This window comes from Salvelinus namaycush, chromosome 13, assembly GCF_016432855.1.
Source record: "Salvelinus namaycush isolate Seneca chromosome 13, SaNama_1.0, whole genome shotgun sequence".
Taxonomy (NCBI): domain Eukaryota; kingdom Metazoa; phylum Chordata; class Actinopteri; order Salmoniformes; family Salmonidae; genus Salvelinus; species Salvelinus namaycush.
Genome location: NC_052319.1, coordinates 32,618,723 through 32,631,809, shown reverse-complemented (window position 1 = coordinate 32,631,809; position 13,087 = coordinate 32,618,723). Strand labels below are relative to the sequence as shown.

Genomic DNA, 13,087 nt, shown 5'->3' with positions numbered 1-13,087 from the left:
GCGTGTGTTTGTGCGTACGCACAGACGTGAAGTTCATCATGTGTGAGGTCAGGAATGTACGTCAGTTGAGGCACACGCAGCCAAGTCATAGTGTTGAGGGTGAGCTGATTTGAATGAATGGTGTAGTAAAGGTGATGAGAGGCTTACAGTATCAAAATCCCCCTTGTCAAACCACTCTGTTCTTTAAGCCACAGATCACCTCTACTGTGCATTGTAGACTCTATAGGGCAGAGCAAAAACCCTAATGTCAGACATCAGATGAAATTAGCCTGCATACAGTACATACATGTACACACACACAATCTGTCTTTACCTTTAGCAGGCAGTTCAGTTGTCCAGAGTATTGGTACTCTGTGGATCTTGGGTCTTTCTCTTCCATTTACTGCTGACAGACAAGCAGTCACAGCTGTGCTGATGGAAGAGATCCAATTCACCAAACTCAGAGGTCCAAGTCCCAAGCTCTTAGTTATGCTCTGAATTCTGAGTTCAAGATTTCCCTGTTTTGTATTCAAAGTATCAGAGTTGTGACTTGTGATCTGAGAGTGTACACTCCTGACCTGTGTTGGCTGGTGACAGAGCGCTCATCTCCTCTCCTTGTTTAATTCACTCTGGCTCAGTTTCATCATGGCCGCTTCAGCGTCTCTGTCTCGGATTGCAGCCGACACACACACACAAGCGTGCACACACTCTGACATAGGAAATAGATGTAACAGCTCCACACACACCAGGCTGATGTAACATACAGTAAGTAGGCTGCTCTGAAATACCTGCTGTTGGGAGAAGGAATCATGGGGGTGGATAACATCTCAAATACATATCACACTCATATCCAGCAGATACTGAGAGCACTCGGAGCACAACCCTATCAGCATATCAGCTTTTCACAGTGAAATGAGTGTCAGAGAGAACAGATAAAGGGGTCAGAGTTAAAGCAACCCCAGGCCTGAATGAGGACGGCAGGACAGACAGACTGACACAGAACTTTGAGCTCTCTAAACACTTGTGGGCAAACAGACAAAACAAATGAAACATCTGTTCCTCAAAAAAACAAACAGCCTACTCGGGTGGGAGGAAAAACAGAATGAAAGAGGCAGAGAGAGAGGGAGAGTGTAGGAGAAAAAGATTAAGAGCGTAGCAGGGAGAGATGTTTATATCACTAGGTCTTGGCAGGGTAACTATATAAATCTGCAAATTGAGACAGGTAGGCAGAATGCGCTCACCCTGGCATCTCTTAGTGCTGGGTTAAAGACGAGGTCCCTCTGCATTCACGTTCATACTGTATGCAAATGAACCAGACTTATCAGTCCTGAAAGCAACTCATTCTAACTACAATGGCGCAAAACAAAATGCTTTGTCAAGCTCATGTACAAGTGCACACAGTCTTGCATTCTAGCATAGTTCCAACTGTCAAACGTTTGGCAGTTAGTCCTGGAGAAAGATAATGTGGAAATTCATTGTAGTCATTTTGGCAACAGGGTGTCAAACAAAAATGGACACTATTTGGCATGACAGGCTCACTGATTTTCCTTCCACACAGTTTAGTCTACATAGCAAACAATGACGTCAGAAGCTAAGGAGAAGTCATTATTCCTTCAGCAGATATGGGATGTGGACTATAAGCCAACTAGACAGATCAGCTGATGTTGCAAGTTATACCTCACCATAGCAGGTGACAATTCAGATATCCCACACATGTTAGATATTCAAATCAAACTTTATTAGGAATATTATATACTGTACAGTCTATATTAAAGGGGAAAAGTGCACATACTTTTGTACAGATCATCGACCTGTATGAGTACTATATTATATTCCATAAGTCATCTTCAATAAATGCACTGTATTAGTGTGTGAGCCATTGTGTGTCAGACAGTAGAATGATGGATTTGTATAAGCGCAGTACAGGCTACAAAAAAATGCTTTTTTCACATTGGTTTAGGATCATGAATAGAAAATCACTTCCAGGAAACAAAAGACAAACTCAAATGGTGAATTGTCACATATTTTAGGATGCAAAAAGTAATGTTTGTTTTGTTGCTGTTCCTTCCACTTAATTTCACTTCTTCATAATATTGTAACAATAGACCAGCATTTTTAGTCTTAATGTCTTAAAGGCCAACTACTGTAGTACCTGTTCACCTTGAACATGTACCTTCTGGGGACATTGTGTAAATGTTCCCACACAGATCAAAAGACATCTATAACTGTCTATATTTAGAGAAAACCCAGGGCTGGAAATACCAACTTTCATTGAATCTTGTCAGATTAGTTAGGTCTTCTCCTTTCACAGTAAATGTGTGTATTGTGCTGCGAGGTGTCCATACACACTCTGCCAACCTCGATCGACTTCCTGTGTGTGAGAGAAAACAAAGCTTTCACAGAGTACTGGGTCACACACTTTTCCGGCACTTGGAAATCTCACATTGTTCATATCCTGATTCTCAGGAAAGGCGTGATGGTGTTCGAAAATCATGAAAACCCCTTTCAATGGCTAACATAGCGAGTTGGCAATAGTTATATTTTCTACTGCCCTCCTATGCTTATCCAGGAGATCCCTCACAATTTGTCCCCCAATTTTAGATCGCTAGTGACAGTCAATAGGTTCCCGGGGACACACAGCCCTAAAGACATCTCTCATATGTGTCTTTGTGTCTGTGAGTCTAGCGTCACACAAACACACGAGAGACAAGAGGGTTCAGATTTCATTCCTTTATCATGGTTACGACCAGAGGACTCTCCACTTCCTGCTATCCCAGCAGCACCTTCTGCAGGCGGTCAGCGGGCACGCTGATCTCATCCTCTGACTCTGCGTCACTCTGGGGGTTGGAGCTGCAGGGTGAGGTGCATTCTGGGGAGCACAGGTAGTGCATGAGGGGCAGCCGGTACTTCCCACAGAAGTCCACAAACTTGATGTGGCGCACGCATGAGTCAAAGTACACACCTGTGGAGAGAGAAAGCAGAAAGACATTGAATAAGCACACTAAAATAAAATAGGACAGACATATAATACATTATATACAGACAAGAAGACAAAGACAGGTACAGAAATACAGACACACAGTCCAATGAGAAGCTAGTGTGTAGTAAACGTACCAGCACACTTAGGATTGGGACACTTGCTGGCCAGGTCTAGGTAGTGCAGCAGGTGGCAGGGCATGTCGCAGGGCGAGTATGGAACGTTCCGGCTCTTGATGGTACGACCCGCCAGCTCCAGCAGCGACGGAGGGTCATAGGTCATTTCCTTGACGAAGCGCACAACTAGGGGGTTGCCGCGGAGACTGAGCTCCTGCAGGTGCACCAGGCTGAGAATCTCCTGGGGTAGGTAGGTCAGCAGGTTGTTATGGAGACTGAGGGAACGCAGGGAGTGGAGCCTGAGGGGAGAGAGAGGGCATGGTCATCGTTATGAGTATTATAGACAAAATTCTAGACTTTGTTTAGGTTATGATAGTCCACGATGGATATGGTTCTGTTAACCAGTTGAGTTGTTGTGGAGGTATGCTTTGAATATGGTTGGGTTATCAGTCTTGTGGCAGTATTATGGTTATATTACAGTTGTGTTGTGGTTACCTGGTTAGCTGTGGCAGTATGCTCTAGATAGAGTTGTAGTTGTGTTTCTGGTTAGTGTTGTGGTTACCTGGTTAGCTGTGGCAGTATGCTCTAGATAGGGTTGTAGTTGTGTTTCTGGTTAGTGTTATGGTTACCTGGTTAGCTGTGGCAGTATGCTCTAGATAGGGTTGTAGTTGTGTTTCTGGTTAGTGTTGTGGTTACCTGGTTAGCTGTGGCAGTATGCTCTAGATAGGGTTGTAGTTGTGTTTCTGGTTAGTGTTGTGGTTACCTGGTTAGCTGTGGCAGTATGCTCTAGATAGGGTTGTAGTTGTGTTTCTGGTTAGTGTTGTGGTTACCTGGTTAGCTGTGGCAGTATGCTCTAGATAGGGTTGTAGTTGTGTTTCTGGTTAGTGTTATGGTTACCTGGTGAGCTGTGGCAGTATGCTCTAGATAGGGTTGTAGTTGTGTTTCTGGTTAGTGTTGTGGTTACCTGGTTAGCTGTGGCAGTATGCTCTAGATAGGGTTGTAGTTGTGTTTCTGGTTAGTGTTGTGGTTACCTGGTTAGCTGTGGCAGTATGCTCTAGATAGGGTTGTAGTTGTGTTTCTGGTTAGTGTTGTGGTTACCTGGTTAGCTGTGGCAGTATGCTCTAGATAGGGTTGTAGTTGTGTTTCTGGTTAGTGTTATGGTTACCTGGTGAGCTGCGGGGGTACACCCTGGATGCGGTTGTCACACAGGACCAGGTAGCTGAGGTAGGGCAAGTTGGCCAGCTCAGGAGGAATAGACGTGATCAGGTTACCACCCAAATACAGAAGCTCCAGACTGACAGAGAGGTTTAAATATGTTTAGCATCATATCAAGTGACAATTAACATGACAGTAACAAGTACAGCATGAACCCAGATGGTCTTTGGGACATCAAAAACACCATAACATACTGTTTACTGGGCAGTTCCAAGTGCATATGTGGCTAGCCATGTTTTGACACATCAGTACAACACTGGGGTTCCCACATGTTGACATAGATGCTGTATGTGACAGAGTGAGTGAAAGGCATCGAGCAGTGGAGCTGCTGTACAAACAGTTTGAAAGGGAAGACACTAGAGAGACACACACTGTACACATACCACAGAGAAGTGCCGGAATTTCTAGCTCTGTCTTTAGCCTGCCTGCGTGTGCATTTACTCCAACTTGCGTAGGGGCCGCCAGAGGTAGAGAGTCCAAAACATTCTCATGGCTAGAGTGAAGTTTAGGTCGAGTGTATTCAAATGTCTGCTGCTTAGCCTACACCAAAACCATGTGGGGTAGTCCCATACAAAACAGATGGCTGACTGAGGCAGTTAGAAAAAGATTAGATAATACATTTATCCACAAATCTCAAAACGGAAATGTACACATTCTCAAGTGTTTCATCACATTCCCTCTGAAAGGAAGAAAGAGTGAAAGGACAGCTGAAAACTGGGAAAATGGAGAGAGGAACAGAGTGAGCAGCAGGCAAAGAGAAACGGAGTGAAAGGGAGATGTAATTGCCTGACACTGAAAGTGAGCCGTCAGCAGAACTGATGACACAGCAGCAACTGGGACAGAGGAGGCCATTCTGTGTCCTTGGCGCATTATGGCCTCCTCTGTACAGTTATCCCACACGGGCAGGTGGGGCCCCTGGAAGTCAAGCCCTGGGGACCCTGGAAGTCAAGCCCTGGGGACCCTGGAGTTCTGTTTCTGGGTAACAATTAAATAACTTAATATTTTCAATTAAAATGATCAGAAAGGGGCCTCCCGAGTGGCACAGAGGTCTAAGGCATTGGATCACTAGAGACCTGAGTTTACAGCAGAGACATTCAACCCCCTCCTGGATCAAGATCCCTGTTGCCTAAATTGTTATGCGCACCCCTCAAAAAATATTTATTATTATTAGTATTTTTTTTATTTTTATAGTGCCCCTTGTGTGCACTTCTGGTAATACCGTATTCCCCAGTATGGTACAGAAACGGTATGAAAATCTGGATACTGTCCACCCTTATTTGAAACTCTTATTGGTCTATTAACAAAATTTACCACATGGCGACGTCACCATGGAAGGCTAAAACTCCACCCCACCAGAATTGGCTGAGATTTCAGGCAGTCCTTTCAAAAAGCTCTTACAATAAAAAGGGCATTATCATCATTTTCACAAGTTTACAGTATTATTCCAATCTCAGTGTCAAATTGCGTTTTAACTTTTTTTCTTCTTTTAAATATACATTTTGTATGCACTGGGCCTTTTTCTTCTCAAGTGGGGTTACACATTCAACTTTCAAAGCAGTCTAACTTTCTCCAACTACAGAGTATAATATACCATTTTGAAGCTATGAGTCCACTTTCCATTGTAGGATTTAAAAAAATATTTTATTAAACAATACAAAAAACATACACGTACAAAATGACAAACAAACAGCAACTACATCACATCTGCTTAGACCCTCATGCTCACACCCCACATGGCCTCAAACTGCACCATTTTGTTTTTCTCCATCGCCAAGCACTTTCAACATTTAGATAATGAAGCATGACCTTTCCATTGTGTTAACGGAGGATTGGTTGATTTCCAGTGTTAAAGTAAAAAAATCTTTCAAGATGATTAACAAGAATCTTACTGCATCCTCATATGCCATGGCTTAATTTGCAGACTAATAGTTCTGACAGCCACATTTCTAACTCTACCCATACCTGTTGGACTTTAGAACATTCCCAGAAGGCATGGATTACTGAGTCATTGTAGTTTTACACGTTGTGCTGTGGAATTTGTGAATTTTGGCCATAGTATAATAAATTCTAGTTTATACTGGTATAAGCATACATTTTCATTAATTAAATTATTATGTGCCAACATTCCCTCCATCTTGTGCCAATATCTTTTATTTTTAAAAGTCTTGGTTCCAATAGTTATTTTTCCTCTAAGAGATTGTCAATAAATGAGGCTCTCTGCAAGGTTTTGTATAACTTAACCATAACTGGAATATACTTCCGACTCAAATAGGATTCCCTCAAGTTTGCTCTGATGTCCAAAATATGATATAAAACCTGTAATTTAATTCTATATTGTTATAGTATTCATAACTATGAAGTTGTTAATGTTCTTTGCTTTATCCTTCGAAAATAGACACAAAAGGATTCTGGGTATGAACATTTACCCATTGTTCCTCTTCAGTGTATTTAACTATATGTCCCAAGTAACAGCCTTGGGTGGTGAGATGATACAAGTCCAAGTCTGGAAGGTTAAAACTAGAGGTCGACCGATTAATCGGAATGGCCGATATCAAGTTTTCATAACAATCGGAAATCGGTAATTTTGGAAGCCGATTGTATTTTTTTAACACCTTTATTTAACTAGGCAAGTCAGTTAAGAACACGTTCTTATTTTCAATGACGGCCTAGGAACAGTGGGTTAACTGCCTTGTTCAGGGGCAGAACGACAGATTTTTACCTTGTCAGCTCAGGGATTCAATCTTGCAACCTTATGGTTAACTAGTCCAACGCTCTAACCACCTGCCTCACGAGGAGCCCGCCTGTTACGCGAATGCAGTAAGAAGCCAAGGTAAGTTGCTAGCTAGCATTAAACATATCTTATAAAAAACAATCAATCAATCATAATCACTAGTTATAACTACACATGGTTGATGATATTACTAGTTTATCTAGCGTGTCCTGCGTTGCATATAATCGATGCAGTGCGCACTCGAGAAAAAGGACTGTCGTTGCTCCAACGTGTATCTAACCATAAACATCAATGCCTTTCTTAAAATCAATACACAGAAGTATATATTAACCAGGTGAAATTGTGTCACTTCTCTTGCGTTCATTGCACGCAGAGTCAGGGTATATGCAACAGTTTGGGCCGCCTGGCTCATTGCGAACTAATTTGCCAGAATTTTACGTAATTATGACATAACATTGAAGGTTGTGCAAAGTAACAGGAATATTTAGACTTATGGATGCCACCCGTTAGATAAAATACGGAACGGTTCCGTATTTCACTGAAAGAATAAATGTTTTGTTTGAGATGATAGTTTCTGGATTCGACCATATTAATGACCTAAGGCTCGTATTTCTGTGTGTTATTATGTTATAATTAAGTCTATGATTTGATAGAGCAGTCTGACTGAGCGATGGTGTGCACCAGCAGGCTCGTAAGCATTCATTCAAACAGCACTTTCGTGCGTTTTGCCAGCAGCTCTGCTGTTTATGAATTCAAGCCAATCAACTCCCGAGATTAGGCTGGTGTAACCGATGTGAAATGGCTAGCTAGTTAGCGGGGTGCGCGCTAATAGCGTTTCAAACGTCACTCGCTCTGAGACTTGGAGTAGTTGTTCCCCTTGCTCTGCATGGGTAACGCTGCTTCGAGGGTGGCTGTTGTCGATGTGTTCCTGGTTCGAGCCCAGGTAGCGGCGAGGAGAGGGATGGAAGCTATACTGTTACACTGGCAATACTAAAGTGCCTATAAGAACATCCAATAGTCAAAGGTATATGAAATACAAATCGTATAGAGAGAAATAGTCCTATAATTCCTATAACCTAAAACTTCTTACCTGGGAATATTGAAGACTCATGTTAAAAGGAACCACCAGCTTTTATATGTTCTCATGTTCTGAGCAAGGAAATTAAACGTTAGCTTTCTTACATGGCACATATTGCACTTTTACTTTCTTCTCCCAACTCTTTGTTTCTGCATTATTTAAACCAAATTGAACATGTTTCATTATTTATTTGAGGCTAAATTGATTTTATTGATGTATTATATTAAGTTTAAATAAGTGTTCATTCAGTATTGTTGTAATTGTCATTATTACAAATAAATGTAAAAATAAAATAAAAATTTGGCCGATTAATCGGTATCGGCTTTTTTTGGTCTTCCAATAATCGGTATCGGCGTTGAAAAATCCTAATCGGTCGACATCTAGTCAAAACCACCTTCAGACATAGAATAAAAAGGAAAGTTTAACATCTTCCTATGAGTTTTATTTGCCCATATATAAAGTATGTTATGACCAGGCAGACTTTTTTTTAAAGAATGTCACTAAAAAGCAATGATCAAATCAGTTGATGACAGTCAGCCAATAGGGTCAGGGTTAGTGAACTATTAAAGCCAATCAGGATCTATTGCCGCTGAAGTCAAAGTACTTACACACTTATCTTTGGTTAGTCTATAAATAGGCTACTGTTTATTACCGCTTGACATGACCCACATCCCAGTTGCACCCACTGGTCTGACTTCACAATGCCTTCTCTTTTATGATGTTAATTGGCTATATAGTCAGATCCTAAACTCTGCTCACTGATATTAGAGGAATGTGACCTGTATGGGGGCAGGGGTAGATGGAAGAATGAATTGATCTTCAGTAGGTCACTGTGACCTGTATGGGGGCGGGGTTAGATGGAAGAATGAATTGATCTTCAGTAGGTCACTGTGACCTGTGCTAAGATACCACTGGCAGACTTGTCTCAGGGTAAACACATGACATGAGAAATATACTTTTTCCAGATAACATTGTTTTTTTACTATCCAGTGAACACACTGCCCTTGCAGTTTATACAAACTTGGCATTTTTTCACATATTAAACCACGAGATGCTTGAATGTGTGTGTGTGTCATGACATCTCTGCATACCGTCGCTCAGTCAGACTGCTCTATCAAACCATAGTTATTTATAACATGATAACACAGAAATACGAGCCTTTGGTCATTAATATGGTCGAATGCGGAAACTATCATTTTGAAAAAAAACGTTTATTATTGTCGCATATACCCTGACTCTGCGTGCAATGAACGCAAGAGAAGTGACACAATTTCACCTGGTTAATATTGCCTGCTAACCTGGATTTATTTTAGCTAAATATGCAGGTTTAAAAATATATACTTCTGTGTATTGATTTTAAGAAAGGCATTGATGTTTATGGTTAGGTACACGGAGCACCGGCAGTCCTTTTTCCGAGAATGCGCACCGCATCGATTATATGCAACGCAGGACACGCTAGATAAACTAGTAATATCATCAACCATGTGTAGTTATAACTAGTGATTATGATTGATTGTTTTTTTATAAGATAAGTTTAATGCTATCAACTTACCTTGGCTTCTTACTGCATTCGTGTAACAGGCAGGCTCCTCGAGGAGTGCAATGAGAGGAAGGTGGTTAGAGCGTTGGACTAGTTAACTAAGGTTGCAAGATTGAATCCCAGAGCTGACAAGGTAAAAATCTGTCGTTCTGCCCCTGAACAAGGTAGTTAACCCACCGTTCCTAGGCCGTCATTGAAAATAAGAACGTGTTCTTAACTGACTTGCCTAGTTAAATAAAGGTGTAAAAAAAAAAAAATGGCCAAATCGGTGTCCAAAAATACAGATTTCTGATTGTTATGAAAACTTGAAAATCGGCCCTAATTAATCTGCCATTCCGATTAAATCGGTCGACCTCTAATGTGTACCCCACCACATCAACCATATTAATGTCCTCCTCTGAGCAACTTAGGCAGTCAGTCATGCCCCGACCCTAGCCAGATTAGCTCCTGACCCTACGCTTGATAACAGTTGGACTGGGGTCGGACAGGCTTCCTGTTAAGATTAAGACACTGCGGAGCCGGTGTGAGATATGGTTCAGAAAACATACCACAATCTAGGGTTAAGAAATGTGTTGTATTCCAAGTTCCCATTAGGAGAGAGAAGAATGAACGACAGATTTTTCCCCCCAGATGTTCTCGGTGTAACAGTTGGGATAATTCGGAGTTCAATGCATTGCTCATCCCTGGATTGAGGTACATTTTCCGAGCCTTATCTGGCGCCGTTGTGTCTTAATCTAAACAGGAAGCCTGTCCGACCCCAGTGCAGCAGTAAGCAAGCATAGGGTCAAAATCTATTCTGGCTAACCCAAGCCCAGTGTTGGTCAAGGCCTGATTGCATGGTAATTGTGATTAGCGGCAAGTTGTGATAGTATACTTTTTTCATTTCCTGAAAAACCTACAGGTTAGGATTTAAAGTCTGCTTCAGCGTACTGATACAGTAGCCTACTGAAGGAGTGAGGATGTGTTAAAATCCATTTAACCATAGTCCTGGCAATCAAGGGAGCGCATTGTTTTTGTAAAGGTAAGCATCCATGGAAGTAGGCTACAAGACAGCACCGCACAGCTTGCTCCCACCTCTCTGCCTCTGCATTGATGTAACTGCATCACTTAAGCCTTCACAACAACCCAAACCCCCAGCAGCATTGGCAGTTGAAATGGCCTGTACCCACTGAACTCACTCTTCGCCCGTAAAACTGACTACACTAGGCCTAAGCTGGTCATTGTGATAGCAAAAGTGTCAACTGCCTGATACTAACTATGTGAAAGGTTGTGATGCAATCACTGTGGAACGATAGTAACTTGTTACTACAGCCACAGTCATAAACCCAGCCTATTTAAAAATGTTTGAATTTAAACCTAACACTAAACTTAGCCACACTGCTAACTTTATGCCTAACCCAAACCTTAAATTAAGCAACAAAAAAAGCAGGAAGGTTTGGTTTTCCTGTACTTTTATGATAGTACAGTCACAATTGGCTATGGGCCTATCTAGTGGAAACCATGGTGAACTGCAACATTGTAACAAGCTAATGCGACAACGTTGTAGCTATCTAGTGATGGGCAGTCAACGTTTTCCGTGATCCGGCTCATTTGGCTCCGTTCACGTAAAAGTTCCGGTTCATTTGGCTCCCAGACGGCTCTTTGTTCAAAATGCTTAAATTGACCTGGAACCACGAAACAAATGCAAATCGCCTATGTAAAGCCAAGTAGGCTAACATTATGTCAGTCAGATCTTGAAATTCGCGTTGAAATACATGTTTAACTGGCCACACTATTAGATCGCCTGAAAAAGGAAGTTGCCCCCAAAAATGCACTGAAAAAAACCCCGCGCTCTCCCCACTATTTATTGTTTCACCCTCTAGATACTTATTTTGTAACTTTGCAGTTTTTGAGCTCAAACCGGAGTATGCAACTCGGCGAGCCAAATGGACAGCTCTTTCACTAATACGATTCGGTTCCCGACGTTCAACAAGAAGATCCGTTCGTTCGCGAACGACCCATCACTTTCTTTAGCAGCTGGCGAGGCCGTGCACGTCAAGTTATGTAGTCTACATACCTGGTTAAGTTTTCTATTTCTGCAGGAATACTTTGTAATCTGTTTCCCCCAAGGGAAAGTGATTGTAGCCGCTGCAACTTCAGGAACTGCGCTGGCATCTCCTCAAATCGATTGCCACTTAGATTCAACACCTCCAACGGCAAAGACCCAAAGTCCTTAGGCAGCGAGAATTCGTCCAGACGGTTGTTCTTGGATATTAGTGTTCTGAGTTTGGTTAACCGAGTAATGTCTTCACAGATGACCGATAGTCCGTTATTGCTAATGTCCAGAAACTCGAGGTTGTAGAACATACAAACTGATCCGGGCAGCGAGGCCAATCGATTGAAGCTTAGACACAACTGCTTGGTGTCCCTCTTTTGCTCCTCGCTGATATTGACCAAGCTCAAACTGTTCAAATTCCGACGCGACAGGTCTAAAACACCCTCACAATGACCGTTTGCGGCTCCTTCATGCAAATCCATTTCGCAGTGTAGGCTACTCTTCAATATTCTGAACAACGTGGTGGTTGCAAACTCTTTATGGGAGTCCAATGGCCCCGAGTTTCCGTCTGTTTCAAATCAATATTCCTTGCAGTGGCCGAACGGTGGCGTCCCACATTGTCGCTAAGAATGTATTCCCCAGCAGTGGGCTACAACTGCATCTGACAGAAAATAAATAAACCTGTGTCGGTAAATCACACTTGGAAAAGATGATTGTGTAGAATAGCTCACTGTGATTTGACAGAACCTGGCTGGTACAATTGACAAAGCAACTGTTTAGTATATATATAGTACATGTTCCGGGGTTGGCCAGTAGTAGTTCCGCCCTAATTTAACCCTTTCATTGGTTTACATGCATTATCTAAGTTGGATCTGATCTAGTTATAGAGTAACATCACGACGTTTGTCACCGTTTACTAGTAAACAGAATAATCGTTGTGCATAAATGTTGTAATGGGTGCATAACAAAGTAAAACTGGGAGAAAGTTGAAGGTGGTAATTAACTAAATTTGCAGTCTGCTCCCTGGTCCCCTTGCCCTTAGATATTATGCAATCACCCAGTAGTATTACATTGTGCAAGAACGCCCACGAGTGTGTAGATTTAAAAAAAAATGTTACTTGCACAACCTGGTTATAAAAGCAACCTCAAGTCAACCATATCCTTCATAAAACACAATGCTGTCTAGCAGAATACAAAAATATGAACTGTTTGCAATGTTAAGTGTCTTAAAAGCTATTTTCAAATTACAGCCACTGTATGGATCAGATGACCGAATGGAAGAAATAATTGATCTTCAGTAGGTCACTGTGACCTGTGCTAAGATACCACTGGCAGACTTGTCTCAGGGTAAACACATGACATGTGAAATAAACTGACTTTTTCCAGATAACATTGTTTTTTTACTATCCTGGGAAC

The 13,087-nt window shown here is 41.9% G+C and overlaps 1 protein-coding gene across 1 annotated transcript; it reads right to left on the bottom strand.

Moving 5' to 3' along the window:
- Positions 1 to 1,698: 1,698 nt before the first annotated feature.
- Positions 1,699 to 12,431, bottom strand: LOC120058449 (leucine-rich repeat-containing protein 58-like). Its single transcript, XM_039007112.1, has 4 exons — positions 11,693 to 12,431; positions 4,238 to 4,366; positions 3,094 to 3,371; positions 1,699 to 2,941 (listed from the first exon to the last, which is right to left on the bottom strand). Exons 1-4 carry the CDS (start codon positions 12,151 to 12,153, stop codon positions 2,748 to 2,750), a joined length of 1,062 nt encoding a protein of 353 aa, XP_038863040.1. The 5' UTR covers positions 12,154 to 12,431; the 3' UTR covers positions 1,699 to 2,747.
- Positions 12,432 to 13,087: the final 656 nt, after the last annotated feature.